At 41.2% G+C, this 20,465-nt stretch overlaps 1 protein-coding gene across 1 annotated transcript in view; it reads left to right on the forward strand.

Moving 5' to 3' along the window:
* The window catches only part of LMNB1 (lamin B1), a 55,773-nt gene extending 39,806 nt beyond the window's left edge, over positions 1 to 15,967 (forward strand). Inside the window, exons 6-11 of the mRNA XM_042983005.1 lie at positions 1,025 to 1,245; positions 2,146 to 2,371; positions 4,045 to 4,149; positions 7,544 to 7,663; positions 12,805 to 12,912; positions 15,733 to 15,967. Coding sequence (XP_042838939.1) covers positions 1,025 to 1,245; positions 2,146 to 2,371; positions 4,045 to 4,149; positions 7,544 to 7,663; positions 12,805 to 12,912; positions 15,733 to 15,774 — 822 coding nt within the window. The 3' untranslated portion in view covers positions 15,775 to 15,967. The remainder of the gene's footprint in view (positions 1 to 1,024; positions 1,246 to 2,145; positions 2,372 to 4,044; positions 4,150 to 7,543; positions 7,664 to 12,804; positions 12,913 to 15,732) is intronic.
* Positions 15,968 to 20,465: the final 4,498 nt, after the last annotated feature.

The raw sequence follows: 20,465 nt of genomic DNA on the forward strand, positions 1-20,465 counted from the left end.
TTTTTGCACGATACATGCCCTTTGGATTCTGCTCTGATGCAGCTACTTGTGATTCTAAGGGTGTGAACTATCTATCAGGCTTTTTGAGTTGATCACCTTTGTCATTTTTTGAGGTTACTGAGATGAATTCTGTCTTGGACAAATGCAGAAGAATAATAACCTAGTGAGCCACAAGGTTCTCAGATGAACTTTCTGGCTTAGGCTGTGTGATTTCTCATTTTTTTAAATACCAAATGCAAAGTTTTATGCTTAAAATAGTATCTTACAAACCACACTATATTGTACAGTCTTTGTATGCTGCCTGATCATGAGAGCGCAGCAGTCCTAAAGGGACACTGTCCCTGGGAGTTACCAGAATCCCTTTCTGTGGTTTCTGCATAATTCCAGCAGTTCTCCAAAGCATACTTTCACCCTTAGGTTTCTTTTGTCATTGAGTTTCCTACCTTTTTCGTTCTCTACTACTGAGTTTCCTATATTTTTTGTTCTTTACTTTTGTTAATTTATACTTTTGAGTGAAAAGGTTTGTAGGGGAGCCAGACTTGACTTTTACTAAGACCACAACTTTTAAAATTTTGTTTTATTTGGCCAAATACAGAAAAATTATATGTACGTTTATGACATACTGCATTTGAAGAATTTACCTCTTTTTAAAGTCTTTTACAAGTCAAAACTTCCCAAGGGCTGTATTTTGTATTTGAGAGATTTTGGTTTTTAATTTTTTTTTAAGTTTACTTATTTTGAGAGATAGAGAATGTAAGTGGGAAGGGACTGAGAAAGAGGGAGATCATATATCTATCGATCTTAACAAAAAATATTCAAGCAGTCTTCTTATTTTATGTTTTGAGAGAGCCAGCCTGAGTGGGGGAGGGGCAGAGGAAGAGGGATAGAGAGAATCTTTTATTCATTTATTTATTTTTGAAAATTTTTAGCTTTGTTTTCCCATCCAGGAAATGGTTTAAGATAGGTGCTTTGTGCTAATGTTGAAACATTCCTAGAAAGTAATTGTGTTCCCTTGACTCTGAAGTCTAGAGCATGTTTGGAGAGGATTCAAGAGTTGGAGGACTTGCTCGCTAAAGAAAGAGACAACTCTAGGCGCATGCTGTCTGACAAAGAGCGAGAGATGGCGGAAATAAGGGATCAGATGCAGCAACAGCTCAATGATTATGAACAACTTCTTGATGTAAAGTTAGCCCTGGACATGGAAATCAGTGCTTATAGGAAGCTCTTAGAGGGCGAAGAGGAGAGGTAAGTAACTTCAGTGTCACTCTGCCCCATACTTTTTGTCCTTCCCCTTTTTATTTAAGAGTAGTAAATAGGATTGAGCTTTTGCAAAAATTTTATTTTAACATTTAAGGCAACCTTAAATATTTTAAGGAGTTGGACACGCTAACCAACTGAGCCACCCAGATGTCCCTGTTACTATTATTTTAAGTGCGGGACTGTGTCAAGATGCAGAGTCTTTTACTTGAGATTTTAAATATTTTGATTAATATGTTGTAAAATACTACATTTGCTGAAAGAGACCTTTATGCTTATTTTTCAAATATGGTTAGTGTATAAATCCTTTGATACCTGTTCTTAGAAAAAAGTTTCAAAGCATAAGTGTCTGATTTAGAATGAAAAGCCAGGGCGCCTGGGTGGCTTAGTCGGTTAAACATCCGACTTCAGCCCAGGTCATGGTCTCACAGATTGTGACTTCTGGCCCCGCGTCGGGCTCTGCGCTGAGAGCTCAGAGCCTGGAGCCTGCTTTGGATTCTGTGTGTCCATCTTTCTCTGCCTGTCTCCTGCTCATGTTTTGTCTCTCAAAAATAAATAAATGTTAAAAAAAAAATTTAGAATGAGAAGCCATTTAGTTTCAGTGTTACATACATTGTAGTAGGTGGGTTGGTTCCTCTCCCCATGTTTTCCAGACTTCCTGCATAACAATTACATTCTGTTCCTAGGGAAAAACATTCCGATACTATTTTTTAAAGAACATTATCTAGCACAAAGACTTTCGGCTTAGTTAAGATGTATATCAGCCTTGTTCAGCAGATCTTCAGTGATGTTTTTGCTTTAGAAATGCATGTGCAGGATATTAATACCGTTTTTACTAAAGTTGGAAGTGCATAATTGTCTCATAAATGGATTATTTTTTCCCTGTAGATTGAAGCTCTCTCCAAGCCCTTCTTCTCGTGTGACAGTGTCCCGAGCATCCTCAAGTAGGAGCGTGCGCACGACCAGAGGGAAGCGGAAGAGAGTTGACGTAGAAGAGTCTGAGGCGAGCAGTAGCGTCAGCATCTCTCATTCCGCCTCGGCCACTGGCAATGTCTGCATTGAAGAGATCGATGTTGATGGGAAATTTATCCGCTTGAAGAACACTTCTGAACAGGTGAAAAACAGATTCCCCCTTTTTTTCTAGGAAGGCTTTGCTGATTGGTAGACTATTTTGCATTGCTAATAATTCCTCAGCCTTTATTTGGATTCAATAGTCTTCACAGAATAAGAGTTGCCCTCCTCTATTTTTTACTTAAATTCACGAAGTGAAATACATATTGAAATAGGAGGAGGAAGAGGAGAGGGTACACTTAGTGATTTAAAGATGTCCTTCCTTAGCCTTTCTGTACAGAGCCACAGCTTTTTCTCACCCTTGGCCATTCTCTCACAGTGGCCTTCCTAAGGATGAGTTGTTGTTACACCCTTCCCTAGCCAGATTGGTGGAAAAGTTGGAGTGGGAGTGTGAAAATGGGAGATATTTTTTCACAGCCGTTAACATCAGAAAAGGAAGGAAATGTGAGGCTAGAGTCACATATATGCAGGGAGTATTTTGCTCTTTAAATGAATAAATGAATAAAAACTCATGATTTAATTTATATGAAGAATTGTATGGAGCCCTATCTTGAAATTATTTGTTTAAAATTTAAACAAAATATTCATAGCAGGGAATTGTGAGGTTTTGAGCTGGGGTTTTTGAGAGCTCAGAAGTGAAGTTCCTTCCTGGCTAGGCATCATGGAGCTGGAGGCCATGAAGGGGTGTGTGCGATGATGCTGGATGGCAGGCCTGGGGGTTCCGTGGGGGGTTCCGTGGGATGAATGTCACTTCCTGAAGCATTGTTCAGGATTTGTCAAATGTTTTTTGTGAAAACCACTCCTTTTCTCACCAGAGCTATTGAAGCTGCCGTGTGTGTGTGTGTGTGTGTGTGTGTGTGTGTGTGTGTGTATGAATACATAATTTGGATGGGCAAAGGAAAGCTAGTAGTTCACATACTAAAAGAGAACGGGCTCTATGCCCTCTTAGTCACGACTTCAAAACCTGAAGAAAAAGAGTAGCCTCTGCTGCTCCATTATTGTAGTTTGGCTGTTTTTCAGAAGGCCTAATAGCCCTGTGTTGAGTTATTCTACAGCTGGCTTTCAGCCTGGTTTATTCCTGGCTTTGAGTTAGAGATGGATATAGATCAGTCCAGCTAATTGCTTTAAATACCCTGCACCTTTTCTCGGGTGTCAGGCAGCCCTGGGTAGCTTGGGGGCCCGTGGTGATAGACCTCACTTGGGACTGGCTTATTGCATCACTGACCCTTTTTCAGCCCCTCATACTTTGAGGTAAGGGAGTTAAATGTGGGCAGAAGTGGTATAGGTGCAAAAGATAAAGGACACATTTTCTTCCATCTGTTTTTAAGTTTATGTGTCTGTATTTTTTTAAAGCTTAAATTAATCAAATGTTAGATGTTTATAGTCGTGATTATGGCCGCTAGATTGTGTTGTAAATTTCAAAGACCCACCTGACCTGGCAGTGACTATGAACCATTTAGTTTGGTTCACATTCCTTTTATTCCAGTTTTGTCTTCTTTAAAATAAAGTACCTTAATATTAAAACTGTAACACTATTGAAGTTACTACTCTGCTAAATGACAAAACCATGTTTTCTTTTTATAGTAGGAAAATAGATTCCTAGGAAGACTCCCAGAGAGCCTTCTTAGTTTAACTGCCTGTGTAAGTTCATTTATATGGTTATCTATCGCTTTCTGTATATTTGATGTGACCTTGTTTTACTCTTTTTGTGAATAGGATCAGCCGATGGGAGGCTGGGAAATGATCAGAAAAATTGGAGACACATCAGTCAGTTATAAATATACCTCAAGATATGTGCTGAAGGCAGGCCAGACTGTTACAGTAAGTGAATTTAATCATCATTTAATTTAACTTCAGTGTCTTAACTAACAGTTAAAGTAATTCAAGAAAATTTTTGGCTTCAAGGGAAGCATTTTAGAAGTGGGCATTAAAACATCTTTGACATTATTAGGGAATTACAAGTACTATTAAAGATTTTTAAAATCCTATTTTATTGAGAGTGGTAATTGACTATTAAAAGTGCAAGTATTGACCTGTGAATAATCTTTATTTTGTCTACTCCAGTAGATATAAAACAGCTGTCTCTTGACATTATTGTAGCCAGTCTGATTCAGGAGATACTGCTTAGCATAAAGAACTATTAGGATAATCTTTTAATGCTAAGGTATGCCTTAAAATGACAGTTGTCTGCCTTGGGTGACTGACCTTCAGCATCATTTGGGTAGTGCTTTGGTGTCCAGGCCCCACCTCACCCTTAGTCACCATCTCTGGTGTTGGATTAGGGACCTGTGGTTTGAACAATAGTCATTAAGTGATAGATCCTAGAAAGAATCACTTTTTTTTTTGAAGTTTATTTACTTAGAGAGAGGGAGAGAAAAAGAGCGTGTACGCATGTGAGTGGCAGAGGAAGGGAGACAGAGAATCCCAAGCAGGCTCTGCGCTGTCAGCACGGAGCCCGACATGGGCTCGAGCTCGCAAACTATGAGGTCGTGACCTGAGCTGAAACCAAGAGTCAGACGCTTAACTGACTGAGCCACCTAGGTGCCCCCAGAATCACTTTTTTAAATATAATATTTTAGCAAGGGTAACGTGGTTTTTACATACATAGTGTTTACATTTCTAGATTTGCAGAGAGATGGGCTTTTTATGTCACTCTGTATTTTGAGTTCTAAGTGGTTCACTTACCGTTGGCTGTGCTCTGAAACATCACATCTTTAATAGTTACTAAATGTCATTAGCATACTTTCTATAGAAGTAGCATCATTGAGCAAACACAAAATTTCTTTATTTTTCTTAGTAGATTTTGTAAATTGTTAACTTTGATAAACATGTGAAAATGGTTCATATTTTCGTTCTTGAAGGATATAGAAGTAACTTTTATCAATTTCTTTTAAAAAATACTAAACACATACATATTTTTAAATTTATGATTGATACACATTTAGTGTTTAAGATCAGAGGCTCAAACTAGTTAGGACTTTTCTTTTAAAAAGTGTCCTAGAGCTTGATACCACATTGGGAAAATATGAGATGCTAATTTTGTAATAATGGGTAAAAAATGGAAACAAATATTCTAACCACACTATCTTTTCTTCTCATTAGTCATTACTATAGTGAGAGAAAATTGTTCAGTCCTCTTACATGTCTTTTGGAGGTTGCATAATGTGGTGGAGAGAATCTGACATTTTAATTCAGAAGATTTCAGAATTGAGTGTGCTCTCTGTCTCTGTAAAGTAATGTGAAACCATTATGCCAATCATAGGCTTTTTCCATTAGATATAGTTCCTCAGGGACCAAATAGATAAATATACTATAGGTCTAGTGGAGCTCAATTTTCATATAAAATAATGTGATTTTTTTTTTTTTTTTTTTTTTTTTAAAGTAGCTAGCCTTAAATATGATAAGAAGCTCTTTGGAACATAGTAGTGATAAGTAATCGTCCTGTAAAATTGTACTAGGCAATAGCAAAGATTAATTTAAAGCTCTAGAACACAAAGTACTTAATTTAAAATTTTCTTGTAGCCACATTAAAGTAAAAAAGATGTGAAATTAACTTCAGTGTTATATCTTATTTAATCCAGTATATCCAGAATACTATTCTTCCAACATGTGAACACTAAAAAAAATTATTAAGTCAGATATTTTACCTTTTTTTTTTTTTAGAATTTATTTTTTTATTTTTTTTTTTTTTTTCACATTTATTCATTTTTGAGACAGAGAGAGACAGAGCATGAACAGGGGAGGGGTAGAGAGAGAAGGAGACACAGAATCTGAAACAGGCTCCAGGCTCTGAGCTGTCAGCACAGAGCCCGACACGGGGCTCGAACTCACAAGCCGTGAGATCATGACCTGAGCTGAAGTTGGACGCCTGACTGACTGAGCCACCCAGGCACCCCAGACTCTGGGACATTTTAGATTTAGATTAAATTACCCAGTAAGGTTACTGACATTTTGTGATTATTAACAACACTAAACCAACTATATGATTCCATACGGACTAGTGAAAATGTCTTGCTTGAAACGAGGAAAACATTAACATTCCACAAACCTGACAGCCCAGTTCCAGTTCATTTTTTGTTTTACCCCAGTACATGCTCCTTGTCCGTTTCCAGCTATAATGCTGACGAAAGATCTTGAAGCTTCAGGTGAGCATCTACAGAGGATGGGCTCCCTCCTAGTTAGTAATTCATAGATTTTCCTCCCCATTTAAAAAGATGTCTGCCTGTATGATCTCCAGTCTTCATTTTGCCATCATGTAGCCATTTATATTGTAAAATAATTTATGGGGTGTAAGACTTTCCTTTCTATTTTCATACACTCTTTCAGAAGTATCAAGATTGGTGGTGGTGTCCCTACAGATGGAGTTTGTGGAGCTGGAGTGATTTGTCCCTGGCTCAGAGCCAGAGTTTCTGACTCACATTTTCTCCGCTCTACCAATACTCTTTTGCCTATAAAATACATTAAAAATATGGCCGAATTTCCATGCTTATTAGGAGGGAATGTAATTTTTTTGGTTTTGCCTATTTCAGTAGCATTCCTGTTTATCAGTGAGTAATGGGTGATTTGTTCCTTTCCTGTTTTCTTTTCGGAGTTCAGTATCAGACACTCCTGACGTATTGTGACAGAGCCCCTAGTTGGAGACCTACTAGTTTATATTAGAATATTCTAGGTGGGCTGTCTGCTGCAGAAGTTTTGAGAGAAGTTAGCGGTATCTCTTCACTTCCTGCTCTAGGCAGCTGGAGGCTACTCTTGGAGCTGGTCACAGGCCTCCACCCCGAAAGAATGGCTCATAAAACCCATAGGGTGACAGTAGCGACAGTGAGAGCTGAGCCTTGCCGAGTGAGCCAGCCCCTCTGTGCGGGTAGAGTAATCCCATGCGTTACAGGTTTCACTTCTGTCATTTCATGCCTAATGAGAGTAAGGTCACTTGCACACATTCAGCTGACATGTTGAGAGGCTAGGAGGTGAATGTGGACAACGTCCCCTCAGATCCATATGCGTCACCATTCACATTTATTGGTTGGGGAAGCCGAGGCCTAGAAAGGTTCTCCTGGATGCACAGCTAGTCATACAGCAGGTCTCTGAACCTGGGACTCAGTTCTGAGAGTTAGAATCCGTTCTCTTATAAAGTATCCAAGTCTCTTGGTTACTTTGCTGTCGTTGGGATGTGGGAGAGCTGGGATCTGGATCGACTGATGTCCTTTCTCTTTTCTAGATTTGGGCTGCAAATGCTGGCGTCACAGCCAGTCCTCCCACTGACCTCATCTGGAAGAACCAGAACTCTTGGGGCACTGGTGAAGATGTGAAGGTGATATTGAAAAATTCTCAGGGAGAGGTAAGGTCATTTTGTCAGCACTACCACAGTGTATGTTCCCCTTGAAAGTTCATTGTGCAAGACTATTTCTCTTCAGAAATCACATTGAAATGGGAAGTAGTTGATTGCTTACACCAGACCAAGGCCGCTCAGTAAATCCAAGCGAAGCTGACTTCAGATTTTAGGAGTGAAGTAGGAATGTATTGTGGACACTGAACATACAGGACAGTAGTTCTGTCTCCACTGCCACTGGCTTTGTGACTTTTGGCAAGTTCCTTTACTTTAGTCTTCTCATTTTACAGTGGAGATGATAAAGACAAGTAATATAATTGTGATGGTATTAATGGGAGGAATACAATATAAATGAGATAATCATTGGGAAATGTTTGCAACAGCATCTGGCCTCTGGTGACTGCTTATGTTTTCACCTTGTTGCTAGCTCAGAGTGTTTGTGAAACTGTGGGTTTGAAGACCTTTGAGTGTACATCTGCTTGATATTTCTATTTTTAACATGTCTGTCCTAGATTCTTATCAAAGAACCTTACCTACCCGTGCTGTCAGGTAAAGACACCCCTACCATATGTGCACGTGCACGCCCACCCAAGAAGTGGGAGTCTGCGGAGGAAGGAGCGGTTGCAGGCCAACTCGCAGCAGCCCCTTAGGGCTTCCTTCTCCGCCGCTGTAATGCGAGTGCAGACCTCTCGCCTGTACGGGGCTTGTCCGGTTGGCCTGTCTCATTACAGTAATCAGCACAGCACATTGAGGGTGAGGACCTACGGTGAATTTTCTTGGCACGTAATTCAGTAAGAATTTACTGGATAAAAAAATTTTAAAAATTAAACGTGGGCCTTCCCTTGAGTTCAGAGAAATAAAGTAACACGTTTGCAATGCGGGTGTGGGGTGTTTGCATCAGGAGCCCCGTGCCGTGCCACCTTCCCGTCTGTCTCTCACTGCACACATGCGCTGGTGTTGGGACTGCTCTTCACATGAATTCACGGTCTGCCGGATGAAGAGTGCCCTTGATCTCAGACTGAGAGTGGTTCTGATTGACCGTAGACCTCAGTACGGTCGTGTGAGATTTCAGGGCACGCGTGAAGAATTCCCCTCCAGGTCCTTGGCTAGCTTCTCGGGTGGGGGAGTAGTTGACACTTGCTGTTGCTCACTCCGTCTTCAAGGTGTTGGATCTTGTCCGCAGGAGAAAGAAGAGGCTTCTTGCCGTCAGCACTTTGGAAGCTTTCCCAGGGTCGCTGGGGCCGCCACCCAAGTGCTGCATTCCCCTGACACCTGACGTGGGCAGCACACGTGACACTCTCACAGTGTTGCCGAAAGTGGCGATTTGCTCAGGTTGAAAAGCACCGTTAGAAGGGGCCCTGGCAGATGAGATGGGCTTTTGTGAACCATGGAAATCCAGTCATCACCTGTGTACCATTCTTTTCTCTGTGAAAGCCTGTCTAGTTAGAGGTGGTCTTATGGGAAGGTATTTGGAATGTAGCAGTTTAAAGCCCACAAGATAGAGTGACATGTGAACAAAGCAGATCCCGTGACTGGGGTCAGGCTTGAAGGTGGTATTACAGTGACGTTTCGATAAAGCTGACTGAAGCTTTGGTTTCCCTGCAGAACTTAAACCGTTGAGTATTAGATTATTTGCTTGGTCGGTTTTGTTCTTTTAACAAACTTCTGTCTTCTGCTTGCTAGGCTCTATTTAAAGTGACTTTTGTCAAATGAGGAAAGTAGGATGAATACGGTTTCTATTTTTGCGGTTGCCAGCCAAGTAAATTTGGTATTTATTCGTTAATTCTGAAACCGTGTTTATTAGTAAATTCCAGACCTTATTTGCAACAATCCATAATCACTACCATAAAGACCATTTTTCTGTGAGTTTGTAGGTAATAAGTCAGTTTATTTTTTTACATATATTTTCTTCTTGCCTGAGGCATTGGAAATGTCAGAAAACCCACTTAAACCAACCCTCCTGGGAATATCTGGGCTCACATACCCAGAAATCCAGCAGTAGTGGACTTGATCCTGGAGTTCACTCACTGTCACCAAGGATCTTCTTTGTCTGTTTGCTGAGCGTCTCTGTGGTTGATGTGGGATGGGTGCTGGAGTTCCTGGAAGTGCATCATTCCTGGTTGGCTTTTTGTGGGAAGGAGCCTCTTTCCCTGTGACATTCCCATCCTGGGCTTTACTCTCCTCGTACCAGCATGGCTCACAGGCTCCCTTCTAACCCGGTTCCTGGAGTCAGGAGGACAGAGCTTGAGTATTCTCTCTCTAGCAGCTTGATCCCCTCTGCTCCTTGTGACTCATTTGTCCCATCTCCACGGGAGAGATGGGTACCCAGGTGAAATTGGGGACTCTCACTGAGAAATGAGGGAGAAGGTGCTAGATGATTAAAAACACCAAGTGTTGACATGTTAAAATGTTCTTCTGTGAGGGAAATAAGAAATAAAAAAGTCTCTACCTTCTGGAATATAGTCATAACTGAAGCTTTTATATATGTGAATGATTGCTTGTCTGTACAGAGATACCATAATTTAATAGCTCCTCCATCGAAAAACAGCCCTGTAACATTTGCTGATTTCTGTGCTGTGGATATCCCATACTGTCACTGTGGTGTTTCCGGGATATCCGCATGTCATGACTGAGCACAGTTGGTAGAGGTGAGCGCATCAGCTGGTACTGGCTGGCTTCAGTGCATGCCTGAATAGCGTACCTTTGTGTGTGCAAGGCTTAACAGGGACAGACTCCTAATACATTTTATAGAGAGGCCATTTATATGTGTCTTTCAGGGCACTTGATAGGGTTGGATGAGAGGAACTTTTTGGATAAAGACACTTACTAGCGCCTTGACTAGTAATTTCCTGGGCCCAAACCTTCCAACGATTTTTGGTTCTAAATGTGTTTTATGATTTTTCTATCAATTTTTAGACATTATTTAGTACAGTGATTTTCTATACAGGCCTTCTGCATTGGACTATTTGGTTTTTAAATGTCATCACATGAAAGGTGCTTAACAGCAGGCTTATATTAAAAATAACTAAAGGGGCACCTGGGTGTCTCAGTTGGTTAAGCGTCCAACTTCAACTCAGGTCATGATCTCACAATTCGTGGGGTCGAGCCCTGTGTCAGTGACAGCTCAGAGCCTTGGAGCCTGCTTTGGATTCTGTGTCTCCCTCTCTCTGTCCCTCCCCTGCTCATGCTCTGTCTCTCTCTCAAAAATAAATAATAAAACATTAAAAAAAAAAAGTAGTTAATGTGAGGGGCACCTGGGTGGCTCAGTTAGTTAAGTGTCCAGCTCTTGATTTCCGCTCAGGTCATGATCTCATGGGTTCGTGAGATTGAGCCCCGCATTGAGCTCTGTGCCGAGAGTGCAGAGCCTGGTTAGGATTCTGTCTCTCCCTCTCTCTCGGCCCCTCTCCCACATGTGTTCATGCCCATCCTCTCTCATTCTCTCCCTAAAAATAAACATTTTTTAAAAAAAGTAGTTCAGGGGCGCCTGGGTGGCTCAGTCGGTTAAACGTCCAACTTCGGCTCATGTCATGATCTCACAGTTTGTGGGTTCGAGCCCTGCATGAGGCTCTGTGCTGACAGCTCAGAGCCTGGAGCCTGTTTCATATTCTGTGTCTCCCTCTCTCACTCTGACCCACCCCTGTTCATGCTCTGTCTCAAAAATCAGTAAACGTTAAAAAAAAATTTTTTTTTTAAATAAAAAAATAAAAATAAAAAGTAGTTCAGGTGAATTAACTTATAATTAACTTAGTTGGGCAAGTTCCTGCTTACGGAGTTTCACATTTGAGGAAAATAACGTCACATGCTTTAAGAATGTCTGCAAGATGAGGTGTATACACTTGTCACGTGCTGCCTGAGCTGGAATGTGAGAATTCTGTAGCAGGGTTTCTTTGACTTTTCTTGCCTCGTTTTAGGATGAATTGTGGAAGGCTGGGTACTCTGAGCACTTTTTGAGAATTCTTCTTCTATTTCGTATGCCGCCATCCCCCAATTGATATCTGACTTCAAAGAATTAGAATTGATGTAAGGCTCACATGCTTTTTTGTTAGTGCTCATTTGGTCAGAGCACGCTGATGTTTGTGAAGTGGCTGTTCGTGTACCTGAGCACTGACTGACCTCACAGAGTTGAAGTTTCCAGCTGAGACTCTCACAATGGTCCGTCTTCTTTGGCCGTGTAACGTAATGAAAATTCCCCACAAAACACTAGTGTACTACCTTGCTTCATTTATGAGATACATCCCTGGACATAAATTTAAAGTTGAACTCTGATTTGTGAGACAACCTTCTTTGGTTTTCTTTCTCTGCTATTTTAAACGAGCTGGTTGTGTGTTAAATTCCAGATAAGCTTTTACTGATGGAATTTTAGCATCTTTGTCTGTGGAGTTATCCTTCTTGAGTGACCTTAGGACTTGGTACAGAATAAAATGAGATGCTCTGCAGCAGGCTGTAGGACACTCATTTACTTGCTGCCAGATCATCAGGTTAGCCTCTTGCTCACACACAAATACTGCTGTGCTGTGCAAGTCAGCATTCTCCACAGGAGAGGCATCTGTACTTGTGCCTTTCAGGAGAAAATGGAAACGGTGAATGATGAAACTATTTTCTGTGCAGAATACATTGGAGCTTCACTGGTGTGTTATTAGTAAATGGCGCTCATCTGTCTTGGTTCCATCTCCTGAGAGGAAAGTTGTTGAAGGTGGACTGTTGCCACCATGTTGCCTGCGATCACAGCATTTGGCCTTCAGCTTCATTTAATTCAGAGTTTCTTTAGTGCCTTCTTTTTGCGAGGAGCCAGGACCTCGAAGCTGCATTCATGTTGAGTGTTACAAAGAGTCTCGTGTGCCAGATAGTTCACAGAGTTCTTAGTAAGCGAATGGGATCAGAAGCATTGGCATCTTTGCAGCCGGTATTTCAAATTGGATACCGGGAGCTCCTCTGTGGGGAATATTGAAAATCTAACAGCTGCTACTAGTCGTGTAAAATATCCTGTTCACTAGCTAAAGCTATTGATGAAGCACTTTTTTCTTTTTTAGAAAATAATCCCTGATGCAGGAAAGGTGCTGTTTCTAAAAGTTAAGCAAAGATAAGTTCCCTCTCCCCAACTGCCTTTGCGATAGTTGTGACGTTGACTTAAAAGTTACTCTTGTTTTCAGGAGGTTGCTCAAAGAAGTACAGTCTTTAAAACAACCATACCTGAAGAAGAGGAGGAGGAGGAAGCGGCACCTGAAGTGGTTGTTGAGGAAGAGATTTTCCACCAGCAGGTATCACTTTAATATATTTATTTAAAATTTTATTGAAAGAATTACACAGAAACCAAAATCAGCAGTGGATTTGGTCTTTTTCCCTATTACTTGAACCAGTTGAGTGATTTGCCACCTGGGGTTTGTTTTTCCCGAGGGGACATTCAAGATAGTATGTTAGAGAGTGTTAGAAGAAAATGATAGCACTTCTTTAAAACAATTTTTTTTCTCCCTATATCCAATTTCAGTTTTTATCATGTTTCATAATGTACATAATATGCAGGACATATTGTGTATCACTTATAAATAAGTATATATGGGTTGGAATGCATGCTCAAAATTATTTACTGGAGAGTTCTGTGATAGAGGTTTATTTTAGATCACTAATTAGAGTATCTGCATATAAACTTAAAAAAGCCAGAGTAATATTCTACTGCAGTGGGAAACAAAAATTCTTGCTATATTAAATTCCAAGGGGCGCCTGGATGGCTCAGTCGGTTAAACTATATTAAATTCCAAATCATCTAATTATAAGATAGATTTTAGCTGATGCTTGGGCTTTTGAGAGCCCTTGAAATAAACTCCAAATTTGATTTTAATTAATTAAATTGGAATTATTAATAAGTAATAAGCCTTCAGTTTATAGTCTCAAGCTGTTTGAGTCAGGTGATTAATCAAAATTCCTACCCTTATCCTTATAAGACTTTGTTTCTATGTTTCCAGCTTTATAAGTCGGTTCATTTTGCTTCATTGGCCCCAGTCCTACTCCGAATAAACATTCTCTTAGGTGGTTAACCCCCAGGGTTGAGAACCACTTGATGTGGGTTGTATGAGGTAGAATGAACTTTGGGATACTTCCTAATACATTTTGGAGGACTGTTCAAGAACAGCTACTTTAGCTTTAACTTCCACAAGAAACCAGGACAAGATCCATTTCCTGCCCCCAGTGGGAAGCATTATAATGAGTGGAAGTAAAATAACAATGTAAGAGATCTCTCAAGGTGGCAGAGAAGTGGCTCAGAGTATGATTTGTAGCAGGTCAGATGCTGGAGAAGACTGTCTAGGCCGCCAGAATTGTTGAGAAGATCCCTGGGAAGTATGCTTGTCCAGTAATTTGAAAGTTGGGCAATTATTTGGGTATCAGAAGACCCACAGTGGTGTTTGCATTACCTGTTGGCTGCATTAACGTACACCCCAAAACATAAGTGACTTAGAACAAGTGTTTCTTACTTGCCTTGATTCTGTGGTTTGACTGGGCTCAGCTGGGCAAGTCTTTTGCTCCATGTGATGGAGAGAAAGTTAATGACACAGTTGTATTCAGCTGGGATCTTGGCTGGGGCTGGAATGTTCTCCTTGTTTCTCTCCACGTTGCTTTATCTTTTTTTGTTTTTTAAGTTTATTTATTTATTTTGGGAGAGACTGAGATAGTGTGAGTTGGGGAGGGGCAGAGAGAGCGGGAGACAGAATCCCAAGCAGACTCCACATTGTCAGCACAGAGCCCGATGTGGGGCTTGAACCCACGAAACCGTGAGATCATGCATGACCTGAGCTGAAACCAAGAGTCGGACACTTAACCAACTGAGCCACCCAGGCGCCCCCACGTTGTTTTATCTTTTGGTAGTTTGGTTGAATTCTTGTTTATAACATGGCAGCTGTCTTCCATAAGGGGGAGAAAGAGAGCACCAGATCTCTTAAAGGCTAGGCCCATATTCTCTTAGACAAAGTGAGTCTGTAGGCCATCTTCAGCCGTAGGCAAGGGCAAATAGTCCTCAGCTCTGATGGGGAGAAGTGAGGCAGAGAACCTGTGGTGATCTTCTGTTCACCACAAAGGGCGTGTCAGGATGTCAGTGTTAGGTGTATCTATCCAGTTGTATCGTAGGATACACGTCATACATAGATGAAATGGGAAGCTTTGGTGGTAAGTGTGCAGTCTGGGCTGCCTGGGCAGAGAGCTTCTGCACACGTTGGAGCCAAGGAGACGCTAATACTAATCTGCAGTTGACTCCAGAAGGGAGATTACAGAGACACTGAGGGACTGTGAATGGAGGGTCATTAAGACCTAGTGACTGAACTTGAGAGGGGAGAGAAGGAGAAGAAGGCAGATGTGTGAGGCGTTTAGCTTTGGTGATCAGAGTAGATAATGATGTCAAGTTTTAAAAGAGGGAAGATGGAAGGGTAGATATTTTGAATTCTCATTAGAGAATGGGTCCAGTGGCCTTTCGAATTGATGAGGGTTTTTTGGTGGCCTTCAAGAAACCAATTTCAGCCCAGTCTGGTGGTGAGTGACAGGTCTGACTGTGTGGTTTTAAGGAATTAGTGCGTGGTGAAAGACAAGAACAGAGAGAGCCATGTTGACTTCATGTCCGAGGACGATGCCGGAGCCTGTGCTTTGGGATGTGCAAGCAGAGGACCCAGCCGGCTGGGCTCCCTGATGTGGTTGTTCACAATGGAGCCTGCTGACCTCCTGTTTCCGGTTACAAAAGAAGGTTCTTTATTGAATAGTGACTTTCAGCCTTAGCTGCATATCATTAATTACTTAGGGAGTTTTAAAATTATATATAAATAGATATACTTCCCCATTTAAATGAGAAATTCTTATCTAGAGACCCAGATCAGAATTTTTTTTTTTAAAGCTCTTCAGGATCTGAATGTGCAGCTGGAGTTTAGTGTCACTGTTGTGGAATTTGTTGGAAGAAGTTTATAAGAGGAGGTTAAAAATGAGAAAATGATAAAGTTTCATTTGAAGTTAGGTAATACGGTTTTGTCCTATCTCTGCCTTATTTTAAAGTGCTGTCCTCCATTTTCTTAGCACTGATTTTTCTTTCTACTTTTCCTCGTCAGGGAACCCCAAGAGCATCCAATAGAAGCTGTGCAATTATGTAAACTTCTCAAGTCAACAGTCTTCCTCAACACAAAGAAATACGGTAATCCTTACCAACATGCAGTGCAGAGCCTTCTCAGAAGCACAGAATATTTTTATATTTCCTTTATGTGAATTTTTAAGCTGCGAATCTGATGGCCTTAATTTCCTTTTTTGACACTGAAAAAGTTTTGTAAAAGAAACCATATCCATACACTTTGTTGCAAGATGTGAATTATTGACACTGAACTAACTGTGTACTGTTTGGAAAGGGTTCCTCAAATTTTTTGACATTTTTTTGTATGTGTGTTTTTTTAAGTTCTTACAAGAAGGGGACGGGAGGGTAAATAAACCACTGTGTGTCTGGGTATAATTTGAAGATTGCTCCATCTAGATTAGCAATCTGCTCTTGATTACTCTCTGCTATATATAACGGTGCTGTGAGGGGGGGGCATTTTTCAATATATCAAACTTTTGTACTGAATTTTTTTGTAATAAACAATCAAGGCTACAAAAAATTTTTTTTAATAGAAAAGAAATTTTGTAAGAAGGCAATATTAACCTAATCATCATGTAAGCACTCTTGGATGAAGGATTCCACAAAACTTTGTTTTATGGTTACTTCTCTTAGATTCTTAATTCATGCGGGGATAGCGGGTGGGAGGGACGGGTTTCTCTTAAAATGCATTAGCTGTGTTTTTAAAGATAGTGTAACTTGCTTTAATTTCCTATGATACATTAACAAATAAAAGCTGTTTTAATATTAATTGGTCTCTTTTAACTTTAAAAACCTGATTTGGGGGGAAGAAAAGTACTGTTTTACTTGTGCTTTTCATAAAAATAATTTGGCTTCTTGTTTAACGTAGATGTTTCTTGGGGTGCCTGGATGGCTCAGTCAGTTGAGCATCTGACTCTTGATATCGGCTCAGGTCATGATCCCAGGGTCGTGGGACTGAGCCTCGAATTGGGCTCCATCCTGAGCGCTCTCTCTCTTTCTCTCTCTCTCTCTGCCTCTCCTCCACTCGCACTCGCTCGCTCTCAAAAAAAAAAAAATTAAAATAAAAAAATAAATAAACTAGGTGTTTCTTTAAGCTTTGATAATGAGGAAACCACAAACCACTCTGAGGTCTTTACCCCTCCTCCCCCTTTCAGTACTCTGTCTTCACCAATAGCAGTAATAACAATAATAAAAGTAATAATAGGGGCATCTGGGTGGCTCAGTTGGTTAAGCTTCCGACTTCGACTCAGGTCGTGATCTCATGGTTCTTGAGTTTGAGCCCCGTGTTGGGCTCTATGCTGACCGCTCAGAGCCTGCTTGGGATTCTGTGTCTCCCTCTCTGACTCTGCTCCTCCCCCACTGTGCGCTCGTGCTCTCTCTCTCTCTCTCTCTCTCTCTCTCAGAAATGAATAAACATTAAAAAAAATAATAGTAGCTTATGTTTTGGGGTCAGATACTGTGCTCAGTGCTTTATATTTTTCAGCTTATTAACAATTAGACCTTTCAAAATCTCCTTTAATAGGAAAGTTAAGTGGGAACAGGGACAGTGGCAGAAGACACTGAGGAAGATATTCCTTTTAAAGGGAGAAGAGGGAGAGAATACTCTTCTAGAATCTAGTTTTACCGACTTATAAAAGAGAGAAAAGATATCCGTAACCGTACCTGTTAGAGGATTAAGGTATGAGTGATGTGACAGGGAGGCCATGTGCTTATGGGGTGGCTTTGTCATGTATAGTGATAATCTAGGGTGTCGTTTGTTAGGGGTTTGGGCCAGTTTTGTCTTGCGATTGCTTTCTCCAAGTGTGTTCATCTTGTGGGAAGTGGAATGCCTGCACCATCCGTCGAACGAACAGATGATAAATTTCGGAAGCCAGCCCGGAGTCAGTGTTTGGTTTTCCCTTAAAATATTCCTGCAGTAAGCTGCGCAAAGACTCCCGGCTTTCACTGGAAAATAACTCACAAAGTCTCAGAATTACTGTGCTCTGCAGATTTACTGCATACGCTGGTGCCATCACAGACACAAGATAAATGCCGGGCAAGATACGGTGTCAGGTGAAGCAGATAAAATGATAACTTCTCAGCACAGATTTGTCTTCACAATGAGCATGGCACTGCAGTGTGCAGTCAGACTCGGCTTTGACAGATTTTGCCACAAGATGGGGTTCTTGTCATCAAAATACACTCAGGGTACTTTCCTGCTGGGTAAGTCAGGTTCTAGAAACCAACCCTTTTTAGTAGGTGGGCACTAAGAATCGACGGCCGTGACACGGAAGAGTAGTAGGTACTCCGGCGACGTAGACGCACGTCTGGTGATGTAGGGGGAAAATCCAGGACCCTGTACCCACGCGGTTTGGTGCCCTGGGTGTGTTGCAAGCAGAAGCTGGTGGCGTTCACTTAGTCTGACAAAGGTGAAATTACAGGTTCTCTGAAAACGAGCTGCACATGTTATCTGTTCCCACGGAGCAGGAGAGGCAGAGGGCTCGAGCACCTGCCTCCTGTGTATGCTCTGTGTCTCCACATCCACGGAGCTTTGGGATACATTTCTGGATTACTGACCTGTTTTACACCCAGCATGAGGTTTCCCCTCCGCTTTCTCTTTGGTTTTCTGGTCTCACCCCTATGTTTGGACAGGGATTTTTTTTTTTTTTTCTTTATTGTTTTTTTTTTTTTTTTTTTTTTTTTTTTAAATTTCTCTTGTGGGTAGGTCTCCTCTCTGTTCTTCACTAAGAAAATTCTGGATGCTCCTATTTTGTTGAATATGATCTCTTTCCTGTTTGCTGTTCTTCCCTTCTGGGGTTTCTTTTAGATTTTTTATCGAACCCATTCTCTTTCATATCTTGTAGATTTCTCTGTGTTGTATTCAGTAATTTCTTTCTATTTATCTCTGTATTTTTTATCCTGCTCATTGAGTTTGTAATTTATATACTTTTAATTTCTGGAATTTGATTTTTTTTCAAATTCAGCTCTTCACTATAGTTCTTTTCTTCTTTTAAAGGTCATTTTAGGCATACTTGTTGTATGGTTTCTAACATATTTTCCTGAGTTCTTATGGAGAGCCTAATTTGGTTTGCCAAAATGGTTTGAGAGCCAAAAATGGTTTGCTTTCTCATGGGGTTTTTAGATTGTGAACTTGCCTTCAGCAGGTGTTTATTCTGTGAGTGGTTTGTGTGCCTAACATACAGGGTAGTTTGGTGCTTTTCTGTTCCAGCTCCCCAATGATGATAGTGGATTGGACCTTTGTTGCTGTTTTCTCATCTGGTGGTAGTGAAAAAAAAATCCACTTGGATGCTGGTGCATGGGTATTCTTTATTTCTCACAGGTAACTTCCACATGCTCCCCCTCGGTCTGCATCAGAAGTTTGCCATTGGGGTGCCTGGGTGGCTCTGTCATTTGAGTGTGCGACTCTTGATTTTGGCTCAGATCACGATCCCAGGGTCATGGGATTAAGACCCTTGTCTGCTCTGCGCAGAGTGTGAAGCCTGCTTGGGATTCTTTCTCCCCACCCCCCACCCCTCACCGATGCGTGTACACGTTTTCGCTCTAGCAAAAAAAAAAGTTTGCCTTTGCTCTGGGTCTTTGGGCTTGCTGTAATGGGAGGTGTGGGAGCACTTTATGGTTCTGAACCTTTTGCAACCAGCTCCCTTTTGGGTAGGTCCTGCCCTTGCACGGAGTCGTGCCCTGTTTCCTACCCCCACCCCTCAGCCTCCATCCTAAAAGTTTCCATTTCACACTCTGAATTCTTGTTCCTTTATGGCACCTGGGCATTTTTGGTTCTCATTTTAAGCTTGGCTCTCTGTTAAAACAAAGATTTAATTACAGGTTATCAATTTTATAGTGATAGAAGGAGCCCCTCCTTGTCAGTTATTTCCTCATCACACACCAATACAAGCATGTGCACATCGATTTGCCTGTGTGTATGTGTATGTATTTTAAGAGAAATGCTGATTCTAAATCATGTTCCCTTTGGTTTCAGTTTCTCACCCACCATCCCTTTCATGGAATCTTAAATTACAAAGAAACTTATTTGAATGCCCTTTCTTTTCCCGGCCAAATCACATGGAGAACAGAATGACTTGGGCCCCTTGAAGCAATGTTCTGGTATTTCCACGTAGTTACCTAGGAAAGCCCAGAATTCTGAAACTGGGAACACTCCTTCCTCCCTTGCCAGAAGAAAAAAAAGGCACAGAAGGACGTAATATTTAGTATTCTGTGTTTCTGCCATTTGTCTGTCTTACTAGGGAGACTTTCAGAACCAAACTGATGGCAGCGAGGAAAATATTTAGGCAAAACACAAGTAAAGCTCACAGGAGTTGTTTTCAAGGTGTTGTGGAGGGAGCTTCATGTGAGCACGCTGAACGGGAAGAATAGTTAATCAGTGGGGAATGGATGCAGCTTGGCTGATCTGGAGGGTCATGCAAAGAGAAGGGCAGAGGATCATCGTGGAGGCCGACCAGTCACCAGTTGGCCCTGGGAGACCGGCACCGGACCTAGAGTGCGAACCCGCACCCCTTCTCTCATTTCTCTTACATATTTGCCTTCACTTTTAACAGCACAGTAAATCCTGTCTTTTGCTGACTTTTCACCAGAGGCTAAAATGCACCTCTCAGTTCAAGGAGACATCCGGTTCAGTAGCTTAAGTAACGTTACAACGATAAAGCACACCCAGATTTATTATGTGAGTGCTTCCTCCACCAATCTGAACTGGAATTCTCAGTT

This window comes from Panthera tigris, chromosome A1 (assembly GCF_018350195.1).
Source record: "Panthera tigris isolate Pti1 chromosome A1, P.tigris_Pti1_mat1.1, whole genome shotgun sequence".
Classification (NCBI taxonomy): domain Eukaryota; kingdom Metazoa; phylum Chordata; class Mammalia; order Carnivora; family Felidae; genus Panthera; species Panthera tigris.